At 41.3% G+C, this 25921-nt stretch overlaps 1 protein-coding gene across 4 annotated transcripts in view; it reads left to right on the forward strand.

The window, feature by feature from the left end:
• GAREM1 (GRB2 associated regulator of MAPK1 subtype 1) overlaps positions 1-25921 on the forward strand; it is a 71654-nt gene that overhangs the window by 40438 nt on the left and 5295 nt on the right. For 3 of the 4 annotated variants that reach the window (XM_081918527.1, XM_081918528.1, XM_081918529.1), the window contains 2 exons: positions 13071-13201; positions 21712-22890. In XM_081918527.1, coding sequence (XP_081774653.1) covers positions 13071-13201; positions 21712-22890 — 1310 coding nt within the window. The remainder of the gene's footprint in view (positions 1-13070; positions 13202-21711; positions 22891-25921) is intronic. The other variant, XM_081918530.1, reaches the window with a different exon arrangement.

Here is a 25921-nt window from a genome sequence, read left to right on the forward strand (position 1 = left end):
TATGCAGCAGCATCCAGCAATCTCTCCCAGGGACAGGTGGCACATCAAGGGAAGTGGGGAGGCACATTTCTCGGGTTTTCTGCCTCTCCTTAATAGTTTGATGGGAGAACTTGTTGGAACAACGTTACAGTTCCCATGCAGTCTTGGACCTCTTGCTGTAATCTTGAACTCTTGAGCCTTGGCCCTTGGACTGGATTGTTGTTGCTGTTCCTCTGCACTGTGAGAGCACCTAGACTCAATTCTACCCTTTCCTAGTTGCTGGGTTTGTACTGTTGGACTGATATAATAAAAGTTTACTTCCTTACTTAGAAGAAAACTCCTCGGTTGCCTGGTTTTGGATAGGAACCAGAGCAGGTTCTAGTTTACACTTCTCTTAATATGCCTTTTCTGTATTTCATTCCTGTCAGTTTCTTGACTTTTATACAGGATCTTGGAATCTTAAAGTTTTCATTTGAGTAAAAGAACCCAACATAACCTAGTTTCTTGTCTGCGTTTCTGGAATGAGAGCTTAAGCTATGTCCCTCTGTCTCTGAAATGAGGGCAATGAGCTCGGAATCAGGAATGTTGTGGAGCATGGTAATCTTGTAAGATGGAAAATGCTTGAGGAAAAATCTGTTTAATCAGAGTGCCAATGCATGAAACAAACTGAAGTTTTGCATGGTCTATAGATTATGTGGTACTAATTTCACATGTGGCTAAAAGCCAGAAAGGATGAATCAACCAAAGTAATTCTTGACATCTTAGCATTAATGGATTTTCACTTCATTAAAATGCATATGTGTGGAGAGAGAAAATAAGGCAGTACATTTGAGAATGAGTACAAGTGCATTTTGTATTGACTACAGTTAAAAAGACACCACCCAGCATTTGAACCCTTGCATTTCAGCTCTCCTTGAAATAAGTAATTGATTCTGTAGAAGAATGCCAGTTGCAGTTTAATTTCCCTAATCAGTACTACAGCACTGCTAAGTAGCTGCAATGCAGTTAGCAGAGAAGTAGGTTAACTACACCTCTGGTCTAGTATGGTAGGCAATTTGGTTCAAGAGTAGCTTAGCACATCATCTGTGTTTTTCCTCTCCACACAGGCACTCATGAGAGCACTTCTAGAGGAAAAGTCGCAACTGAACACATATGAGAAGCGGGTGGCGCTGTGGGTTTAACCACAGAGCCTAGGGCTTGCCGATCAGAAGGTCGGCGGTTCGAATCCCTGCGACGGGGTGAGCTCCTGTTGCTCGGTCCCTGCTCCTGCCAACCTAGCAGTTCAAAAGCACGTCAAGTGCAAGTAGATAAATAGGTACTGCTCCAGTGGGAAGGTGTTTCCTTGCACTGCTCTGGTTCTCCAGAAGCGGCTTAGTCATGCTGGCCACATGACCCAGAAGCTGTACACCGGCTCCTCGGCCAATAAAGCGAGATGAGTGCCGCAACCCCAGAGTCGGCTACGACTGGACCTAATGGTCAGGGGTCCCTTTACCTTAGGTTAACTACACCTCTGGTCTAGTATGGTAGGCAATTTGGTTCAAGAGTAGCTTAGCACGTCATCTGTGTTTTTCCTCTCCACACACATGAGAAGCAGTTCTTAGGTTTAACTGTTCTGAATATTTTGAATATTATAAATGCTTTGTGGAGCAACTGCAGGTATTTCTTGATGAGACTGATTATCTAGATCCACTACAACCTGGGTTCAGACCCAAATCTGAAATGGGAAATTCAAAATCAGATAATCTGTCTTTTGAAGTGTTGAATCCTTGTTTTGTGTTTTCGCCCGTTGAGAGGATGATCAAAAAGAATGGTCAAGTAATCACTTCTAAATCAGCCACAAGATAACAACCCTGAATATTATCAACCAACAGCCATGCTTTGGTAACCATAGCAAGCTTGATTATCCTTATTTGAACTGCAGGAATTTCAACTAATCTATAATGTAGCTTGAAATTCCAGTCACATTCTCTTTTGTTCATGATAAACTATGAGTTTTTGTGGTTAAATTGACATTTCTTGTTTAGTCATAGTCTCCTTTTGACTGTTAACTTGCAACATTGCTATAACAGAGTCATGTATCTCTCATTGCTTTTGTAATAGATCATTTCAAGTTTTGGACTATTGTAATTTGACTATGTAGAATGAGTTAAGTATTGGAAGCTGCCTGCTGGGTTTGATTTATGCCTCTGAAAATATTGGAAACAGCTGACATTCAAGAAAAAAGCACATTTAGAATCTAAAGAAAGGTACTCAGTACTTCCTCATGGGATATTCATCCCCCCCCCCCTCTACATTTAGAGGTCCTATGATATTCTCACTCAAGAGTTGTGGAATTTCTACCCTCGACACACCAGTGCGTAGTGTGAAATTATTGTAAACCATCTTAAGCTTTCTTCTCATTTGTGTAATCTTGCCTCAGAATCTTGAAGAATCAGATCCTTGTGGATTCACAAAATGAGCAGGTGGGTGGTCAAGCATACACAGACCTTTCTGTCCCAGGGGAGGGACAATGTATCCTTGTGCAGGCTGGTATGCCAATGATCATGTGTCATGGCTGTAGGCAGCCGGGAGAAAAGATAAGAATCTCTCTCTTCTACAGGCAGGATAGAAGTAGGTTCCCCTCCTTTCCCCACACGTAGTTGGTTAAGTGGTTTGTGGTCAGTTATTATCTCTAGCAGCCAGGTTTTGAATGAATCTCTGATAATTTTCACCTGTTCATTTTTTATAACACTCCCAGCTTCATTAACAAAAGCTGCAGGGACACATGTTTTGATGGTTTAAAAACCAACTGGAGCGCAAAACCTCAAGACATTTATACAATAATGCAGGGTATTTTTTTTGTTTTTTGTTTTGTATTCTTCTGCTCTTGTTTGAGCCATTCGATATGTAGAAAATGTGACCTAATCCCTGCTTTGTTAATGAGATATACTTCAAAACATGTGGGTTTCTCCTTTGTGTTGAGCCTGGCTTCCTCTTGCCTTTGCAATGAACAGATGTACTTGTTTCAGATTCCAGTATTGATTTAGTCTTCAGTTTTGCTCTCTTTTTTTCCATCTGTGCTCCAGATAAGCACCCTGCCTCTCCCCCTACGTGTAAGTCCAAATAGTGCCTTATTTTTTAAAAAAGGAATTCTGTGTTTCATTTAAGGGTAGCAATTGATCCAACTTTTTTTGTAACTTAAATTTAAATTTACACCATGTGGCATATAATATTAAAGCCCATGAAGTTCTGAAGAGACTGGTGTTTTTAGTTTTGACATCTATCAATTATGGGCTGAGTTTTAAAGGTTTTTGTGTAGTCCGACAAGGCCCAGATCGTCAGTTTTTTGAAATTTCAACCCCTCATAACTCAAAAACGGGATGAGATTAAAAAAAAAAACAACCCTAAAAATGTTGTTGGACCACAACACCTATTATCCTTAAACAATGGCCATGCTGGCCAGGGTTGATGGAATTGAACATCTGAAAGGCTCCCTGATGGTACCCCCACCTTAGAAAGAAATTACCATCTCTCAGCCATCAACCAATGTTACTTAAATGACAAGAGGTCCACTGTTCTTATAACTAAAAATATGACTTAGCTTTTTCAAAAACAATTCTCTTTTAAAAACCTGACCTAAATGGGCTTAAGAAGCATTTCATAGATGGAGCTTCCACTCACGGAAGGACTTCTTTCATGAGTGCAACTCTCCTTCTGTAAGCAGAAGCTCCTTACATAAATGGAATGAAAAGTTATGAATGAAGCTAAAAGGCTTTTATTTATCTACATGTGCAAAAGATCTAAATCAGTAATCCTTTGCACTCTTACATGGGTGTAACTCCCATTAAGCCCAGTTAACCTTAACTTCTGAATAAACCTACACAGGATTGGACTGTAAATAGAAGTGGGAAACAAGCAGTAGATGTTTGATTACTGTACTTAGATTTACGGTAAATTAAAACTATCATGTGTTAAGGAAGATCCTTGCAGTAGCAGAGAAAAAGGATAGGATTAGATAGCTTCATAATTATTTTCCCTTTCAAATTCCCATGAGAGTTTTCCAGTGCTTCGTGCCTAAAAAAGGAATATATATATATATATATATATATATATATGGAAGTTGTTAACTTCTTCTGCAGACAAATAAATGTCTTGTAAGCAGAATTTCAAGGAAGGCAAATTACCTGATGAGAGATACAGATGGAACTTTCTGACTTACCAGATAAAGCAGAAACAGCTGTCCATTCTGGGTGTATTTCCTAGAATCTTGACTAGTTCCAGAAGCTGAAATTAATATGCCGGTAGCCTGTTCTGTGGATTTTAACTCCATGGTTCTTGGACAACTTTTGAGGTCAGTGGACAAAATGGTGATTGTTTCATAATAGAAGCCAGCACTGCTGCACTGAGCATGCCAAATCACATGAAGGTTGAAATATTATGCTGCAGGATTTCTCTTCTTTCTTCATCTACTTCAGGGATGGGGAATGTGTTAACCACAAGATGTTGTTGGACTACAATTCCTATCAGCTCCAGCTAGCATAGCCAGTGGTCAGGGATGATGTGGGTTGTTGTCTAATAAAGTCTTTGGGGCCACAGTTTCCACTCCCTGGGCATATGTGAATCATCCTTGGAGCGGTGGAGGGATGGGTAGTCAAGAACATCCAACTTTTACATGCAGAATACCAGCAGAATTCATTAATTACCCCAATAATTTTTTTATAGCTCCTCTTTCTCCATTTCTTATACTGTTGCCATTTGCAGTATATAAAAAGCATGTCTGATCTGCTGTTAAAGTAGTTCAAACAAGCCTATTTGTACCATCCTATAAATGTTGTCATTACATTTTTTTTTAGTGGAAATACTGAATAGAAGCAAAGAAGAGGCAACTTGGTACTTTTTGTGAGCTGGCTGGTTTATATTCTGGAATAATACACTTTAACTCTGCACAGCGAGGTGAACAAGGTTTTGTCTGGCTTTGAGATTCTGTCTGAGGTGTTCGACCAATGGAACACAACAGTTACTGGCTCCCAAAATCATGTTGTGGTTCTTTCTGAGTTAATATGTTTTGGGGTTTAAAATTTCCATGATACATGAGCATCTAATCTAAGGAGTGAAGAAGTCAGGGCAAACAGAGATTCCCCCCCTCCCCCAATACATGTTAAACTTCTTCAAGGTTTACAGGAAGCTCATGTTGTAAGTACAACATAAGTCTTAAACCAACAGCTACGCTTATCTTCTTTGAAAGTCCTTGTTCTGTGTCTGCAAGTCTGGTGGTTGTAGGTTGTTTTCCCCCTGACAAGGAACAAATGAAATAGCTACATAGTGGGTCCCAGCTCTTTTGCATTCTACTTGTCTTGAGGGATATCACTTGTCACTCTTACCATATTATTTGTAAAAGAAAAATGGGAAGTTTCAAATTCTGTTTTGTTTCTCAGGTGTGAGGCTATCTTGCTGAGCTCAGGAAACTGGTATTTCCCCCAGTTTTGTTTTACAGGTTGATGATACTAAGTTACCGGTCTGCATGCATTTGACAGCGGCTTCTGTCATAGCTCTTGGCTCTCCTGCGCCTTTCTCACCCTTTTTTTAAACTTAATAAGTTTTAAAACTTACTGTGAGTCTGGGCACACTGCAGAGTGCAGTGCTGGTAAAACCTGATCCACTCAACATCTTAATTTTGTAGAGGCAGCTACGTATATAAAACAGCATATGTGAAATTGTGCCATGGGACTTGGTCCTGAGTCCTTTAAGCGCCTAGTGATGCCCCTGCCTGTTGGTTTGTGGCAGTTTTTTATCTTATCGCTCCAGAAGCCCGGCAAGGTTCAGGAGCTGTACGGTGTGCTAACCTATGTTTGAGTGTCGCCCACCCAAGAAGCTTGTCCTACCCATCCAAACTAACCAGCTGAATGCTTATGTGATAGGGAGTAACTTACAGGTAGACCCTGACAGAGATTACTTCACTTTGCTCCACCCGTGGTCTTGAAATATGGGGCAGTTTTGTGTGACCCTGGGTAGCATGAGAATTTAATTCTGTGTTCTATTTTAGGCCATTCTTCCTACACAGGAAATGACCTCTGGATTTGTCTGCTGATAGTGTCCTTCCCACACCAAATTCATGGAAGCTTAAGCAATAAAATTGTGGCCTTGGGGTGTAGGAGTTTGTGTGCATGTGTTCCCTGTGCTTTCTCTCCCTGCTGCAAGTCAGTTTTAATTTTGTTGTGGCTTACTGTATTTAGTAGTAAAATTCCTCTGAACTTTTTTGTCTCTTCTCCTCCCCCCCCCGCCTTGACGCATATCCATGCTTTTGCTGAAATGCCTACCTGTGTACATTTTTGGTTCCTTCCTGCTCAGACAGGTCTTTCTTCTACTCCCTAGCAAAAACCTAGAACTGGTTAATTTCCTTGTCTATACTGGAAAGTGTTTTTAATTGTACGTGGAAACACAACTTTCACAGGGAGAATGTAGTTCTGAATTAACCAGTGGAAATGTGTTATCAACAACTTTCTCCAAAATTCCACAGTGCCAGTTGTTAAACTATAATTTGCGTTTTTCAAGCTGTATACATCTTAGCATCTGAAATGAAATATGGGGACAACTTGCCAAAGGTTAGCAATGTCATATCTTTGACAATGCTTCCTCCCTTCCTTCATCCATAACTCCACAAATTTTGACTGGCCATCAAGATCCTGCTCCAAGGGCACATATAATCTTTATCTGATGTCATACTGATCTCCCAATGGCAAGAGCCTCTAAAATTCACAGCCACCTTTAAGTTCTTGTTTGTGTTATAATGGTTTTTGCATTTTCTGTTTTAAATTTTATATACACATACATGCAAACATACAAACACACACAAACACACATACACACACACACACACACACACACACACAAACAAACAAACATTAATTAAATGATAGTACTCATATAGGTACTTTTCAAACTAGTCACAATTATAGGGGCTGCCCTGGGGTGAAGTTTAACACTCAGAGCAGTACACCAAAGTCTAGCTCAGAGAAACGGTTATCATCCCTTCCCTTCCCATACCAAGAGATGAGGTTTCTGGAGTTCCAAAGCTCTTAGGAGTACAATTTACATACAGCTATGCAGTGCTTTCTTCTTTAACTCGTTGGCCTTCAGCCTGCTCTTTATCTTTCTCTTTTATGATATACTGAAAGCATCATGTTTTGGAATAGTTGGATAAAGTGTTATACATGAAAAGAAGTAGGGTCAAATAAACTGTTAAAACAAAAACAAGATTAAAGGGAGGGGGAGATGCAGTTTCAGATGTAAAGTGCTATTTTGTGTTTCTGTACCTTGTTGGCTTTAGATGTTAATGCTCATTGTCAGGATGCCTGTTTTGCAAATCTCATTGGCAGGAGTCCAATATAATGCATCATATTATTAAAAAGCGAATGCTCGCCAAACCAGTCCCTCAAGGCAAAGGCTGTCCAGCATTCTTCATGCTTATTAGAGGAAGACTCTAGGTGCCTTCAGCCAAAAAACTGGTTGGATAGCTCATATCTACAGTGAAATTTATCTGCTGCTTGACCTGTGTGGCCACTCTGCACTCTCCATGCTGCTCCTGGGCTTCCTCCAATTCTTGGACCTTCCTTAGAATATTTGGACTCCTTCCTAGTTCTCCAGCCTCCCTCACAAAGCTGCCTCTGTCCCAAAGGCCTGTGTGAAGTATAACTCCACCCAAACAGAAAAATACCTCATTCCCTCACAGAAGGTAGACAGCTTTATTATCCCCTAAGCCATGGATGGGAAACCCTTGGCCCTCCAGATGTGATTGGACTCCATCCTCCCATCAGCCCCAGCAACATCTGGAGGGCTCTCCAACCCTGCCCTAAGCAGATTTGGATGTTCATGGACATTTTGTGACAGCCCATCAACTCAGCCAGTCTCTGTCAGAGTCTTTGCTACCACAAGCACAACAAATTGGAAGCCCTTAGAAGCCGCAAGTTGAGCTTCCTGTTGTTAATGAGTCTGTCCCTGCTTACGTTTGTTTCAAACTCAGAACAATACCTTATGATGGTTCGGATTTCATAGGGAGGAGTGAGGTATGAGCTTTAATAGGTTGAGACTTGTTACTCAGAAAGTAACTAGAGATTCTATGCCTGCTTGCTATGGCACTGAATATACATATAGCTGTGAAGTGGTGGTGAGAATGATCTAGACTTAGTATATCTTAGTATATATAGTATATATAAAGTATATCAGAGATTCTATTATTTGTATTATAAGCAGCAAGTGCTTCCCCCCCCCCCCCGATTTTCAAGTAAAGGCTATGAAACAATTCATTCTATCCTTGTGCTGTGTTCATGAGATGAATCCACTCCATCACATAAATTTAGCCCTAAGTTGGCAGCAAAGCTCAGAACTCTGAATTAAAGGTTTTTCCATTCTTCCCAAGCAATGCCCAGGGCTTGCAAAGTTTTGTGTGACAGTGGAGCAGCTGAACCAATGGCAACCAGAGAACCAGATAGCTGATGTTTCAGATCAGAGGATAGCCAACTCCAGGCTATGTATTGCAGACCTCCCGTCTGACAGGCAGATTCCTTATGTATGCCATATCCCCATGACCTCGCAACTAATCTGCCAAAACTGTGGGTAAGATAGGTTAGGAAAGTGGTGATATTGCATTAGGCCAAGGCTTTCATTTTTACTGTGGTGACATTAATTAAAGGCTACTTAATAAGTCCTTCTAAGTAACATTTCTGGAACCAAGGTGATAAATGAGAGTCTAGCACCAGGCAGGAAAACTGCCTTCCCTGTTGGTGCATCATTGTCTTTTTTCTATGTTCCTCTGCTATCCTTTTATAACATCAGCCAGAGGGCTTGTTCTGCAGGATTGGTTAAAGTCATGTAAAAAGATGGTTCCATGTGCTTCCAGCTATTTTATTGTAAACTGTTATCTGAAACAGTTTTAAAGTGTCTTAAAATAGCTTCTAAAAAGATCCTGTTCAAATGTCAGTGCTAGTGCTTATGTAGCCAAAAAGGCACCTCCCACGCACAGGAAAATGCCATGATTTGCAAAAGTATAAAATGGGGGGGGGACCTCCTAGTCAGAGTGGGGAACAGAAGAAGCCAATAGGAACCAAATGTGTTCAATGACCATGGAAGGTTGACTGTTGGGGGTGAAGCGAGGGTGGTGGGTGGGAAAGGGGAATGGAACGGCATATGGAGGAAGGCAAGGCTGGCTGGCTGGCTGGCTTGAACACTAAACAGAAATTGTGACATGCTGCAACATCACGTTGCAGGTCCCAAATGTAGAGAAATGTACACATTCACAATTCTTACATCTATATTTTTATAATGTTTATCCAGTGCATTAAATGAGTGTTAATAATGGTCTCATCTCTTGAGTTTTAGGAGTGAGGAATAGATTCATTGCAACTTGTTTTGCTGATAGAATCATAGAATTGTAGAGTTGGAAGGACCCTGATGGGGAAATGTTTCCCAGATTCATTCTACTGTGGGTGTTCTATGAGGAAGAAATGTATACAGTATGCATGCTACAAAGAGAATATAAATCAAACACTGCCTGTGTTCAAGAATACACAGGAGAACCTTTTTTAAATTTTAAAAAAATCTATTTTAATGTATGTACACACTTTAGTATGGCTACTGGGTTTTAGAATGCTGAATGCTGGTTAAACTAGAATTAATTTCTTCCCACATTATAACGTACTATGAATACATATTGCCAAAAACTATATAGCCATATAGACTTTTTTTTGGAATTAAATCCTCCCATTCAGTAAATTTAAAAGCTTCCTCCTTGTGAAACAAAAGCAGTCTTTTACATGGGGTTGCTCTATGTACATATTCAAACATCCTGCTTTTCGAAAGCAGTTCTTCTTTCAAGGCTTGCTTGTTCTATCCAGAGTTCCAGGCAGAAGCAGAAATGTTGACATAACTGTCCCTGTCAAATGGAATTTTTTACTATACAGCATCCTACACTTCCACCGCAGCCTGTTTAACATGGACCAGGGTCAAAACCTGAAAGGCACAGAAGAATGCGCAATAAGCAAGATGTCAATGAATGAACTAAGCCTTCATATTTTAAAAAGGAGGCTCTGATGTAGGAGTAGCAAACTCAGCAAGACTTTTCAGCAAATGAATAAAAATCAGAGGAAGTGGGAGTTTGCTGTCAACCCACCAACTCTGTCCTCTGTAGCATGGCATCAGTACACTGAACAGTTGCAACAATTTCAATATATATTTGTATGTACGTATTGTGTGTGTGTGTGCGCGTGCGTGCGTGCCAAATATGGTGCAGTTAAGAGTGGGTGAAAGCAAACTGTTTGCCACATCAACTTGGTGCACATGATATAGTAAACTATAGCTTGCTGGAATTGTGCAGGCTCCCAGAGAGCAGAATTAAAGCTGGTTGGAGCTTGTGGTTAATGAGTGAGTTTTAACCATAGGCCTGGATTCACACGACTCACTATGCCAAATCTGGCAACGCTCAGTGCAGCATGGGAGCAAAAAGGACCAGAGAGGAGCAGAACAGCTGTGAGCTCATCTCTGGGAGCCTGCATGTTTGCACAATCTTGGTAAACCATACTTTGGCTTGGCATCTTGTGAGAACCCGCCCATAGTCCCTGCTGTACAATGCCATATGTGGTTACTTTTCCATACCTTTGCTTCCAGAGATACAGCTCATCCAGAGACTTGAAGTCCCATGTAGTTAGCATAGCCATGCAGGATTTCTTAGATAGGAATATTTGCTAAGTGGGTAGTCTGTTTTCACTCAACATAACAGGACAGTGCACTTGTTGCTGTTTCCCACAGGATTTTCAATCAACAACAGTGCCTTTCAAGTACTTTATACGCAATCTGTATTGTATATCTCTATTTTTTCCCTTTATATTATTATCTGCCATCTAAAGGTTCATGGCACATAAATGAGATTCCACACTGAATAGAAGGGGGATTTGGTCCTGGGTTGCTGTGAATGTGGAAGCACATTTGAAATAGAGTACTTGGGGAGAGGGCTCCTGTGTTCAAATCCTGCTTGCAGGTTTCCTACAGTCATCTGGTTTGGTCACTATGAGAAATGAGAAGAGAATATGCTGGACTAGGCGAGCCATTGGTCTGATCCAGCAGGCTCTTCTTATGTTCTGTATGTCAGGGGAAAACAGCAAAAAGCTGTTGTTGTTTAGTTGTTTAGTTGTGTCCGACTCTTCGTGACCCCATGGACCAGAGCATGCCAGGCACTCCTGTCTTCCACTGCCTCCCGCAGTTTGGTCAAACTCATGCTGGTAGCTTCAAGAACACTGTCCAACCATCTTGTCCTCTGTCGTCCCCTTCTCCTTGTGCCCTACATCTTTCCCAACATCAGGATCTTTTCCAGGGAGTCTTCTGTTCTCATGAGGTGGCCAAAGTATTAGAGCCTCAGCTTCACGATCTGTCCTTCCAGTGAGCACTCAGGGCTTATTTCCTTAAGAATGGATAGGTTTGATCTTCTTGCAGTCCATGGGACTCTCAAGAGTCTCCAAACACAGTTCCAAAAATGAACATATAAATTAGTCCTAGGATAGCCAACTGTTGGGGAGCGTGGTAATCTCAAGTATTGTTTTTGCAATTTTTTTAATCTTTTAAATTAGTGTAGAATAATAATATTCCAAATAATATTTCAGATAACTGTATTGAATTAAGGTTTGTGGTAAGTTGGGGTGGGGGTGGGGGTGTATATACCTATATGAAAAAAAGGTTTAAATTATTGGTGAGTTCATGACTGCTACATTCTACCGCACACTATTGATATTTTAAGTGCATGTTGCTGATAATTAGTTTCTATAATTTACAGTCATGGATGTCAAATCCACAGTATTGCATTGGTGGTATTTATTGCAAATTAATCTTATCATTTGATAAGCTTATCTTCATTGATTGATATTGTGTCCACATTATAGCAAAGCCAGTACCATGGTTGAATTGTAGGAATTGATTCATGCAATGCTGTATATCAGTTTCATGTGTTGGCTGTTACCACTGATAAAATGTTCATGTGAATACGCCCCAAACAATGGTGCTTTTACCATCCAGATCTTATTCCAAGCAAAAGTAAATCTTACCATACATTCCCAGTTTTTTTAAAAAATACTGTATTGTGCTAGTTCTATTTGGTTACAGCAAGACATAATGCAATTAGGTTTTATTTAAATGAACTTCCCATATGTGACCCCAAATTTATATACAGAGTATTGGTATGTGGAGCAGAAAACCCTTTGTGAGTATTTTGTAATGTCAACAGGCTTTATTTCCAGACTAGCTTGTACTGCCCATATACAGTAAGTATCAAGCATGGGAAATAAAGACTTAGGTTTCCCAAAAGCCACCTTGCTGGGATCCTGTTCTCCATATGTTTTGGACTACAATGCCCATCACCCTGATCATTGGCCGTGCTGCCTGGGGCTAATTGGCATCGCAGTACAAAACAACCAGAAAGCATATCAGTGCATTGTGATAAACAGTAATAACACTGCCTGTTTTCACATAACTCTAGTGACTTGACAGTTTAACCTGTTTTGTGGCCATGAGAGTGGCTTCAAAAATGCAATGCTTTGTGAGGCAGCAGAACAGAAATTCTGAAAACTGCTGAATATCCGTAAGCTTTGTGCCCCTCAAAAGGGGCTCTTGGGAACACTGTGAATTGGCCAATGAAATTTCTTCAGTTCTTACACATCTGTGCTTTTCTTTTTCTGGTGTATTTTCCTGTAAAAATTGAGTTTGTGCTTTTAACACATAAAGTACTGTAACATGTTGGGGAAAGTTCTAAATGTGCAGAAATCTGTGTGTAATTCTACCATGAGAATGCATTCGTGCTTTGAGTCCACTTCCAGAGAGCCCGCCTGTAAATTCTATTAAATTTCACGTCGGCCCACACACATTCTTCTAATTCCGGTTTAGCAAAGCTTGGTAACTCTTTCCTTTTCAGGTTCGCAAAGAGTTGTGCAATCTGTTCTTCCATTGCCTAACTGTTAATAATTGGAGGAAACTGACCAAGTTAAATAGCGTAGGGAATGCGTTAGCAGTTGCCACAGAAACAGCCGTCCAATATAAATATCTTATTGCTCTTCTATTTTATCATCTGTTTTCAGGGCAGTTTAAGCTGCTGGAACAAGACCGTGATATTAAGGAGCCAGTGCAGTATTTTAACAGTGTGGAGGAGGTGGCTAAAGCATTTCCTGAACGAGTTTACGTCATGGAGGAAATAACATTCAACGTTAAGGTAGCCCCTAAACTAATATTTATCCCTAGTGAAATGATTTATGGTTAAACCCTTTTTATATATATACATGGCAGTTGAGCAACTGTGCTCTGTGGGAGAAGTAATTTTGGGTTACTGAGTTGTCTTAGTCTGGTGGTATTTAAACTGCAACTTAATGTGTACATTTCCCCCAAACCCATCCTGAAATCTTTGTGAATCAGTGTGAGATACATACGAAGACTTTTTCAAAGAGGGAACCACCTTCAATAAGCAATGTTCTTTTCCGATCTGTTTAATTGCCTCCAAATTTTAGACAGAGATTCTTTTGTTGTTCACTCCCCTCCCCTTCCCTCTCCCTCCCCTCCGACCCCTTAGATTTTAATTGGTGAGGGAGCAGCTGCTTCATTCACTCCACAGAATGTCTTAGGCTACATAGGGGCTGTATGGACTATTATTGAAACCCCTCAACACTGGTGAAGATTATCAGCATTTACATGGAAGCAGAAAGGACTAATGATTCCTTGATTTAAAATCTATGCACCAACCATGAGAAATAACATGATTCAAATGAAATGTTGTTGCTCTTTTCTTTAAGCCCTGCAAATAGGGAGGCCATATCACTGTTAAACAGAGTAATGTCAGAAACTAGTACCCACATAAATTCTGACTGCAGTGTCTGTAGACTGTTCCTCCCTCTCTCTCTCTCTCTCTCTCTCTCTCTCTCTCTCTCTCTCTCTCTCTTCCCAATCTTGTATGTTAGAGTATCTTAGCCATTTAGAATGACCTCTAGCAGTTTCCATGTTTGTTCTGGATGTACCTTAACGGTTAAATGCCACAAGCTATTTCCTGTTGCCACAATCACTTTAGAAAAGTAAGTACCAGTAATTGTTTTCGAGGGATGTGCACATGCTGCATGGGCCTATCCAAGATGGCGGTCTATCACTGTGTAAGGGCAGTAGCTCAATGGTAGAGCACTGGTTTACATGCAGGAAGTTCCAGGTTCAATTCCTGACACCTCCAAGTAGGACTGGAAAATGTTCCCAATCTGTGAAACCATGAAGGGCTGCTGCCGCCAATCTAGAGTAAACAGTACTGAGCTACATGGATTGGTGGATTGTTTAAGTACAAGGCATAGTTCTATGTTCCTATGTACTTTGGATGTGGCTATGTATGCTTGACCTCTCATTTGAGCAAGTTCATCTATAGTCAAGATAACATTATTAATATTCAGGAAAATTTGAGAAGAGGGTGTAACATCTAAGTCAGAAAGTTAAGCATGTTAGAATTGGATTCGACCCTGTTGATCTTCAGGTTTATTCCTACACACACACACACACACACACACACAAAGTTTAGAGAAAAAGCCAAGTGAGTCTCATGGGAGTTCTAAATCGTACCAACTGGGGGATCTCCTGCTAGGATCTCTTGGGTTATGTCCGTACAACACACAACACACAAATCTGTGTAAATTGATTCTATATTAGATGCAGAACAGAACAGCATACTCTGCACTTTGGGAGATTATAATGACCACTAATATGTCTGTGTTGGTATTCACACACTGAACTTATGTTATCATATTTGTGCAATGATTCATTAGGAGTATATAACTTCCCAAAGCTGCAAGAACAATGTCTGTTTCCCCCTGTTTTAGAAGCTGAAGTATTCATGGTTGTTTGGTATAAATTGCAGGTGGACATTATATTTTTAGCAAAAAAAATAATTGTCATAGCCATTTGGGCATTTTCTAGGTAGAAAATTCGTCTTTTCCACCCTGAGTTTTACAGTTCCTGATATATAAGGCATGAGAGGTGCACAGTGAACACCTTTACAAGTATTATAAATTCCACCACCTGCTGCCTGAGCCTTTTAACTGGCAGTGGCAGGCATTGAACCTGGGAATGAGCTACAGTCCCTCAGCAAATCACAATTTGAGGGTCTAGAATGTAACACCTGAACATGGCAACTATTGTTGAAGATAGAAATGGAGAGCCCCTGCCAAGAAGATATTAGGCTAGTGAGACAATCCTGGTTTGGGGGGATTAATTAAATCACAGTTTGCCAGTTAGGATGTCACAGAAAACTGGTTTGAGGAAACCAGGTCTTCTTCTCAAGGTGCAAGTGAGAAGGAAGAATCAATTTTTCTCATCACCTATTCTTGAACCACATTCTAAGCAAGTAATTTGAAGAGCCAGTAAGGTGATATCTGAAAACAGCTAAATTGCCAATGATCAAACTTATGATAAAATCTTCCTGTTTGGTATGCCCTTTATAGTCACCAGAGTTGTTAGGAGCTAATTTTCCCACACTGGAAGGCTATATTTGGATGTAGAAAATCTAGCTTCAGATCCCATCTCAACTGTGAAGTTTATTTGGTGACTTTGGACCTGCCATTATCTCTCAGCTTATACTATCTCACAGGTTTTGTCATGTGGCTAAAATGTGATGACCTCATGAATAGCAGCCCTGAACCCCTTGGAGGAACAGAGGGTTACAAATGCAACCAATACATCAGGTTAATAGGGGTGGGTTAGGTGTTAAATCTGAGGACAAGACTCAAATCTGCCAGTTAGTCAAGCCCATATGTGCATCCTATAGGTGCAGAAGTGGCTAGCCTTTGGCCTTCCAGATGTAAATTGGACTCCAACTCCCTGACCACTGGCAGTGCAAGCTGGGGCAGATGTGAATTGGACTCCAGCAATACCTGGTCCCCCATCCCTGCTGTAGTGCGATGCCTGAATCGCAAAACTGGCCAGATGGGAATCGGTGACATGAATAATAATAATAATAATTTATTATTTACACCCCGCCCATCTGGCTGGGCCTTCCCAGCCATTCTGGGTGGCTTCCATAGAAACCAAAAATACAGTAAAATATCACACGTTAAAAACTTCCCTGAACAGGGCTGCCTTCAGATGTCTTCTGAATGTCAGGTAGTTGTTTATCGCTTTGACATCTGCTGGAAGGGCGTTCCACAGGGCGGGCGCCACTACCGAGAAGGCCCTCTGCCTGGTTCCCTGTAGCTTTGCTTCTCGCAATGAGGGAACCGCCAGAAGGCCCTCGGCGCTGGACCTCAGCGTCCGGGCAGAATGATGGGGGTGGAGACGCTCCTTCAGGTATACTGGACCGAGGCCGTTTAGGGCTTTAAAGGTCAGCACCAACACTTTGAATCATACCCAAGTCTAATTTAAGTTACTGAGTGTTCACCCATTCCACATCTCTTTCTTGAAAGCAGAGTTTGGGGCTGCAAGTTTTAAACACACACACTCCTTCCAGCATAGTGGCAGAAGAAAATGAACTGGAGCCTCCTGATCCTGGAGGTGGTAATTCAATAGGTTTATTCTCTGAAGAAAAAGGGGGAAGTTGCTGAGGATTCTTACCTAATTAGCTAACTGCAAGGTATTTCAGGTTCTCTGGGTAAAGCTTCAAGTCCATGAATGCAAATATTTTCAGTACACTGAAGCATTACTTTGTTGATGCAAAATTGAATCCAATCTTTCTGCGATGTAGTCTCATACAGTTTGCCTCGAGACCAGCAAGGGGCCCTAATCCCAAATTCAGCTCTAAAAATGTGTTTCCAAATGTACGTGGAAAGAGGAGGCTGGAAACTGTGCAGTTAGGCAACAAAAGGAGTTATTCTGCAGCCGAGACTCCAGCGTGGGAGGGAGGAAGCAGAGGAGTCAGACCAAGTACACTGGGACCTTGATCTCAAGTTGTGACCACACTGCAAACACTTTCAGAACGCTGGAAGGTATTAATAGAGGTCTTTGACCATTGCAGTATAATGCGGAGGTGGCGGCAATGAATGCACATCATCACTTCTTCTGAAGTCTCTTATGTGTACCACCACGAAAGGAGGAGATCCGGATATGAGGGTGGCTGTGCTAAGTGATGTGCTCATTAATGCCATTGGCATGCCAGAGTGTGGAAATCCTAGACAAAGCAATTAGCGTTGCAGTTCTGAGCTATAGTTCCCCATGCCATGGCATTTCTAAGCACAACTTCACTGTGTTTGTCTTTAGATAGCAGTTGTAGCTTAAGCTGGAGAGGAATTAGATGCCATGACGCATAGTTTAGAAGAAACTTTGCAAATGTCATTTTTCTCTACCCAGTTAATGTACTTATTGTTAGATGTTTTAAATACTGTTTAGGAAATTAGGTTTCCCTGATACCTAGCCTTTTATTTCAGTTCATTATACTCACATAAGATAAATTGCTGCAGTCACTTAATAGCTGGCTGAGCCTGATATCTGTGGTAGTGCAGAACTGTATTTGAGCTATGTCAGAAATTAGTAATTTATAATGCTTTACATATCTCTTTTGTCTCTGCCATTAATAAATGAAAGTGCAAATGAACACCTTTTTATGTGCACCTTTGCTTCAGAATAACAAAACTGACAAGAAATTACTTCTCTAAGCAAGGGACTTTGTCTTCAGGTGTTAAACTTGAGCAGCAACAGTCTTGCCCATCCTGTCAAATTTGCAGTACAAGGACTTGCATATCTTTGCACTCAGATGTGTGTTGAGTTCATATATATCACCATAGAGCAAGTGTGCAAGCTGCCTATTCACACATGACATGGACCATGCAAAAAGAGGAATCAGGGGCCACTGATTTCTCTGTTGCTTCTTGTTTCTCATGGGAGATGTCACCGTGTGTGTAATGCAAAAATGTGAGGAGAGGGGAGTGTTCTGCAAAGTTCAGAGTGTTCTTATCTCCAGTTGATATTACTTAAATTGAAACTAAATCCCATCTTGGAAGTCTACATCACACAGGATATCTGTCTTCAATGAATACTGTATTTCTGTAGGAAAAAGTGTACAAAACATGTGAGGGCTTTTTGAAGGGGAAGAAACACTCCACGTGCCTGTTTTACCATGTCTATGTTTAATTTAAAATACAAATGTGTCCAAAATGCCCCTTCTCCTTGCAGCACTGATGTTCATGGAGCAAAAAAGTCTTGTGTGAAGCAGCTCTAGAAGTGTGTGAGTTTGAGTGTGTGTGTGTGTGTGTGTGTGTGTGTGTGAGAGAGAGAGAGAGAGAGAGAGAGAGAGAGAATAGTTAATCATGGTGTGGAATCTACCATTGTTTAATATTAATGTTTCATAATACTGCCATGGCATTGACCTGAATTGTAAATGAGTATCACGTACAGGGAAATCCTGATTGTTTCCTGGATTAGCTCTATTGAGGATGTGTAGATTTGAACACAGCATTTGAATTACTTCCTCTTGGGAAACTCTGAAAGTGCAATACTAGCCAGGCATGCTGTTCATGCCAAAGTATTCAGCTTTAAGGACATGCATAAGATACACCTCCTCCAGTTCTGTCAAGTTGTTATTCACACTTAGCAAGGGCTTTGCATGTTTTTGAAGGTAGACATACACTAGCAGAACAACACTTGCACCAGTGGAAAGTTCTGCTGGCATCGAAGTTCTACCAGCATTGGCGCTCCATCAGCAATGTTTGACCAGGAGAGAGGAGGAAAGCAGAGAGTGCCATGGGTAGGTGTGGGCATGATACAAAGCCCCTTTGTTTCCCTAGCATGGTCTCAGTAATGGTTCAGTTAACTATGGGGCTGGTACAGTCCATTCCCTTCTATTTTAGTCAGGGGAGGTAAGATTCCCATAGGGAATTGGATGTGGCAGTCTCTGTGCAAGCAGATCTCCAGGATATTTCACCTTATCCCCAAACAGAGAATATACGCGAGTTAGGATTGCTATGCTCACTATTTATGTGGTCGCATGCAGTTAACAACTACAAATACTAAGAAGCAGAAACTGAATGCCACTCTGAATATGAACAGGTTTTTGGAACAAAAGGAATATATTATGCTGCGTAATTATCTGTGTTGGGAAAGGGTGCAACCCAACTCTCTGATCCATTGCGCTGGAGGCAGCTGGATGGGCCAAGGCCTCCCGCCTCCCTCCCTAGACCAGAACCAATAGGGTGGCAGCTTATTCGTTTCCCATGCACTCTCTAGCATAGGCATGTCCAAAGTCTGTTTCAGGGGCCTAATCCGGCCCCTGGGGTAAAATCCTTTAAAAAAGCCCAACAACTTCAATCCTAAAAAAAAGCTTAACTTTGGTCAGCCCTTTGGTCGGCCCTCATGGCCCTTCACTTCATCAAATCTGGCCCTCTTTGAAAAAAGTTTGGACACCTCTAGCATAAAATGCCAGGTCTCCTATAGCTACCAGGTGAGTTGTTAATTACAGGGGTGGGGTAAAATCACACATACATACATTCAAAAACACTGGAGGGGTTGGGGAAAAGGCCATCATTCTTGTCCTATCTCATGAATTCAAGGTGAGTTTATAATATATTCTTACTTTTCTTTTTCACATTCCTGTGTAATATGTTAAGCTTGACAGTAACTTGCCTAAAGCTACGCAGATGAATGTTACGGCTCAGCAGAGATTTGAACCTGGATCTTCCATGACCAAATCTGGCAACCTTTTGTGGTGGGGGGGATGTATTTTCCTACTGGGAAAAGTATAAGTTATTTGTGATTTCTTAACTCTGGCAATGTGTTTGTGGGAGGTATTGCGAACTCAATATTTTTGCTCACTAAGGAACAATGGCCTCAGTAAATAGGAAAGGGTTGTGGAGAATGTATTAAGAGCTAAAAGTCTGTAGCCCATTTGTTTAGTTTGTGTGGATGCAATTAATATTATTATTTTGAATTACATGAATATAGTGGATGCCTGAACACGTCTGATGGGTTTGTTCTATTCCTTCTGCCTTCCATTTGTGCAATTTCCAGTGTGACTGGAAGGAGTGGTTCTTAGGCTGATCATCAGATTGGGATCTCAGACTACACTTAACTCAGTAACAAAAATGTATATGGTGTAAAAGAGCCGACGATTTTAGGCAGTACTCTGTTTATGTGTGGAAATGTGATGCTTTCTAACATGCCATGCTCTTGGAGCCCTAGCCATTACTAGCTCCATTCCATTCTTATTTATTAGCTTATATTTATTTCTTATTTTTAAATTTATGAATCTCCTTCCATCTTAGTCTCAGGGTGATGTCCAATCATACAATAAGAACAGGTTTAATAATAATAATATTATAATGATAATATTTTTTATTTATACCCTGCCTTCCCCAGCCAAGACCAGGCTCAGGGCAGCTAACAACCAATAATAAAAACAAGTTGATTAAAAAACAATTTAAAAGATTAAGATACAACATTAAACAATTAGGATGCAGCCTCTTCACAGGAGGAGAAAGGAAAAAGAAAGAGGGGGAGGGAATCAAACTGATTCTAAGCCAAAGACCAGGTGGAACAACTCTGTCTTACAGGCAATTAAAAAGCAATTGAGAAAAGCAAATTAAATTTAAAACATTTTTTTTTAAAATTCCCTATGTATTTTTATATTTATAACCCGTCCTTCCTCCAAGGAATCAAGGTGGCATACAAAAATATGGTTCTTCCACTCCCCATTCTATCTTCACAACAACTCTGTGGGGTAGGATAGACTGAGAGACAGTGACTGGCCCAAGGTTGCCCTGTGATCTTCATGGCTGCATAAGGATTTGAACCCTGGACTCCCAGGTCACAGTCCAGTGCTTTAGCCACTACACTGCACAATACAAATATACACCCAAGGCTGAGACCCGAGAAAACCTAGCCTTCCCCGCATCCAGCTGAAGAAGCTTGCCTCTGACACTCTTAAAGAGTGTAGACCAGAAAAGTGGCAATTTTTCTGCAAAGTTTCATCAAGGGGAGACAGGCTCTGCAACCTAACTTGTGCATTCAGTATTGCTCACTCCTGATTCTCTGTGTCTCTTGGTTCAGCCGTGTAGCTTGCCACTTGGCTACATGCCTTGGGATAAGCTGCAATTCCTCCAGGCCATGATCAGTCCAAGTAGTAAGCTCTACCTGTCACCTTTCCTACAACAATAGAATTTGATTGTTTCCTGGGCTTAGGAAACACTAGCATTTGTAGCCCAACTCTGTGTCATCTTCACTGATAGCACTTGTATACTTTCCTTTATGTTTTAACCACCTATACACACACACACACACGAGTACTCAACCATTGTAGTACTCCATTATGTCCTTGAAGCACAGATCCACGGCAGAACTATAGAGGCTGCCTTAAGCCAGAAAAGAGAGAATGCGGCTGGCACCTGCCACACTGCCAGTTATGGGAGTGGGATGAAAAATTCAGCAAAGTCAGAGTGACTCAGTCCTAATTTGCAAGGCTTTGCAGGGGGTGGTCTTACTCGGTTCAAATGTTTGCTTTCCCTACATTAATTGCATTGTTTTTATTCTTCGGCTGGGGCATAATTTTTTCCAGGATATGTCAGACTTGCCTGTGTACATATGGATTCATAGAATTTCATATTCAGTAAAGAAATCAGGTTGGTTGTAGAGGAAATTTAAATAAGACATTTTAAATAAATGTTGATCCGTTATCTGCAGTTTCAATAATTTTTAATTTGTTGTTTCTGCAGCTGTTGCTTTTATGCTTCATGTTCGAAATGACTTATCTGGGCATCTCTTAAATTTTCTGTGCTACAGGTGGCTTCGGGCGAATGCAACGAAGACACTGAGCTTTACAACATCACCCTCTGCACGGGAGACGAGCTGACGTTAATGGGGCAAGCGGAAATCCTCTATGCAAAATCTTCCAAGGAGAAGTCACGGCTCAACACCATCTTCAAGAAAATTGGGAAGCTCAATTCCATCAGCAAGCTGGGCAGAGGCAAGATGCCGTGCCTGATCTGCATGAACCACAGGACCAACGAGAGCATCAGCCTTCCTTTCCAGTGCAAGGGCCGCTTCAGCACGCGCAGCCCCCTGGAGCTGCAGATGCAGGAGGGCGAACACACCATTCGCAACATCGTGGAGAAGACACGGCTGCCCGTGAATGTGACTGTGCCCAGCTCTCCGCCGCGAAACCCTTACGACCTGCATTTTGTCCGCGAGGGGCACCGCTACAAGTTTGTCAACATTCAGACCAAGACTGTGGTGGTTTGCTGTGCGCTGCACAGCAACAAAATCATTCCCATGCACTTCCCTTTGCATTTGGCTCTTCCAAAGTTCACGCTCCCCGAAAGCCTTGTGAAAGGGGAGGTGGGTCACGAAGCCTTTGTCAAGCACTGGTTCAGTCTCTGCCAAGAGCAGTTTGACATAGACGAGTATTCCCGTGGCGTGAGAGATGTGAAAGCCGACTGGAATGAAGAGTGCAAAAGTCCGCAGAAAGCCCGGCCCCACAGCCACAACCACATGCCAAACTCTCTTAGCTACGCTCGGGACGAGTTGACGCAATCCTTCCACCGCCTCTCGGTTTGTGTTTATGGAAACAACCTCCATGGAAATAGTGAGGTGAACCTTCACGGCTGCAGGGACTTGTGCAATGAGTGGGCTTTATTCTCCCATGATGCCCTGCAGTGCCAGGACTCTGGCGATGGCAGCAGCGACTACCTGTTCCCTGAAGTTTGTGAAGAATCGTTGTGTTTACCTACCAAACCGGAACTTCCTTATGAGGAACTGTGGCTGGACCAGGGGGGTGGGAAAATGAATGATCAGCCTTTCACTCGCTCACAAAGTGAGAAGAACAAATGTGACAGCTATAGGAGTTCTTTCCGGTCCAAGTGTGGCAATTCTTCTCTTCCAGCACCTGGGCCTATAACAGTAACATCAAAATCTCCAGAAGTTTCCCTACCTCCACCACCTGTGCCTCCTAAATCAGAAGCAGTAAGTCATGGTCTTTCTTTTTTCTAATAAAGATGGGTGATGGTAGGTCCAGATCATAAACTTAAAAGTGTTGATCTGGATAATGGGGTGAACTTGATTTCCTGACCCAGGATTGCAAGTCCTACTGTCATAATTGTGAATTCAGATGCTTTGGGATCCCCCAGATCTTCTGTAGAAAGAATTATTTCCTCAATTAGCCCACACCCATTTCATAGTTCTTGAAGGCTTAAGTACAATCCTGTATATATCTACTTAAAAGTATACCTCGCTGAGCTCAGTGGGTCTTACTCACAATAAGACGGGTATAGGATAGCAGCCTTGGTGTTTATTTCCCCCCCTCTAGAGTTTGCACTTTTCTAGATTGGTTTGGAAGTAAACCACATTTGAGAACAGGATTTTATTGCGTCCAATAAAAATGTATCCCTGTAGAGCATGCATTTTTCTGTGCATTGTGCAACTTCACATGTAAATTTGAATGGAGAAATGTTTTTTTTTGCTATGCAAAGAATTTTTGCCATTTTTAATGGTAAGATGAAACTCAATGCTGAATGAATATGTCCTCCCAAGAACAAAAGGTTACCAACTTGGAACCTGCTTAATGCTCCTGGGGAAGAAGAAAAATGGAGAAACACTTGAGTGATGGAAATTGACTTAGCAAATTGAACAGGCAGGGTTTTTTTGGGTTTTTTTAAAAAGGGGTCTCTATGTTGCAAACCGTAAGTATTCCATGTAATACTTTGCATCTAGGAACAGTATGATTAAAATTGCATTAGAGCTGAGCATATGTCTGGTGTATGGGTCAAAAAATAATATGCCCTGAATGGAAAAATCAGCAGTAGAAATCAATAAAATGGTGGAATTAAATAAAATATGGCGTAGAGGTAGACAATGGTTTTAAGGAGGTAAGGGTCACTGGAGACTCTTTTTTGGCAGCGTACGTGCATGTGTGTTTTTTTTGTCCCAACATTGACTCTCATCAGACAGATTTTCGAAAGTATGCATAATGCTACAAAACTGAGGTGAAAGTAAGAACAGAAAACTAGTCCAAAACTAGGTCTGGCTCAGACCCTAAGCCCATCTAGGCCTACACCCTGCTTCCCACACTGAATAACCAATGCCTGTAGGAAGGCAGCAGGCAGGTCATGAGAACAATGGCTTTCTCCCACTGTTGTTCTCCAGTATGCTCCCTCTGATGCTGGAGCTAATATATAACCATCACGACTTGCAGCCATTGATATCCTATCCTGAATCTCCCACCATTTGGTGTCATTGGTTGGCTCCAGTTTTTAATATGAGGAGAGAAACCTTTTTCTCTATCCACTTCCCCCACACTATTCTTTCTCCCTCTCTCATGTCCCTTCCAACTTGCCTTTTTTCAAAACTTAAAAGCCACAAATGTTATAGCCTTTCCTCATAGGGCAGTTATTCCAGCCCTGCACTCATTTGAGTTGCCTTTTCTTCATATTTTTCCAGCTCTACAATATCCTTTTTGAGAAGTGGCAACCAGAACTGTACACAGTATTCCAAGTGTGGCCACACAATAAATTTGCCATTACAGTGGTACCTCAGGTTACATACACTTCGGGTTAAGTGGCTAGCCTTTGGCCTTCCACTAACCCAGAAATAGTGCTTCAGGTTAAGAACTTTGCTTCAGGATGAGAACAGAAATCGTGATCGGGCGGCGCAGCAGCAGTGGGAGGCCCCATTAGCTAAAGTTGTGCTTCAGGTTAAGAACAGACCTCCAGAACGAATTAAGTACTTAACCCGAGGTACCACTGTATACCTGACATGGAATTTGCCTTTTGTACAGGACACTGGATAGGCATTTTCATTTAGCTATCCTCCACACTCTCAAAATCCATTAGGCATGTAGAAACTCTTAGACACATCAAAAATATTTCCCTGAATTATATAGCCATGGTGTTGTAGCATATTGTTAGCCTAACTTTAGAAGTTATTTAAATATGCCTTGGTTTAATGAATACCAGTTGGTAGTTGCACGCTAAAAAAATACATGTTTCTGGAGGTAAAGGCATTTCTCTATATATTTGGTTTAATGCAGTGAGTAAGTAAGACTCTTGTTTATTCCTGGTACAATATTTACAGAGCATGTTTGCTTCATTTGTTACTGCTGAGCATACATTTTTTACTCTTAAAGCTTCAAAACAGTGCCCTATGGAGCCTTTCTTGGTACAGGACGGTCTTCTGGGTTAAAGTTCTCTCTAGGACTGAGCTACTTCTTCACAATGAATATGTAGACAACATTTTATCGCACTTTATAAAAGCATTATTATTGCTCTGCATACCATACTGGTGCTCAAGTCGGAATTTAATCAATTTATTGCAATCTAGGGGGCAACACTGAAAGCTCGTTGGTGCTATGGCTGAATTCAGTAACAGCCACAAAAGAAAAATCATTTAAATTTTTTTGCTTGGGAATTGAAGGCCTCTTTAAAGATTAGCTCCTCACATGGAGGTCATCAAAGTGCTATCCTCTGGCCCCTCACTTCTACTCAGTTGACACAGCTTTGCCTTGACCACTGTACAGCTAGTACCTCTGTACCCACACCTGTCACTCCTATTATTCTGATGCCCTGCCACAGGTGGGATAAATTGGTCTTTGCCAGGAGTGTCCACTTTGTATTGTTTTAGTTTTACTATTTCTGCTTTTTGTGTTTTAAGCTCTGTTTTGGTGTTTTAATTGTACATCACCTTGATGTGTAGAAGGTGATTAATAAATTGATGACGATGATGCATAGCTGCTTGCACAATGGCAGGTATAGTGCTGCATTCTGGATATATAAAACACTTTAATATCTTGAAATAAGCATTAAAAATCAAAGCCTTGTATTCACTGCTAGTATTCACAGAGGGAGAAATTCTCCCATTGTTGTAGTATGCTATCTCGCACCTTTTAAAAAAACAACAACTTACAGTTACAAAACCTGCAATCACAATATTGAAGGGTGGTTACAACCGAAATGTGCAGACTGTCTTGCCTGGTTTTTAAAACACCAGTTTTAAAACGCTT

This window comes from Podarcis melisellensis, assembly GCF_964234715.1.
Source record: "Podarcis melisellensis genome assembly, chromosome: 7".
Taxonomy (NCBI): domain Eukaryota; kingdom Metazoa; phylum Chordata; class Lepidosauria; order Squamata; family Lacertidae; genus Podarcis; species Podarcis melisellensis.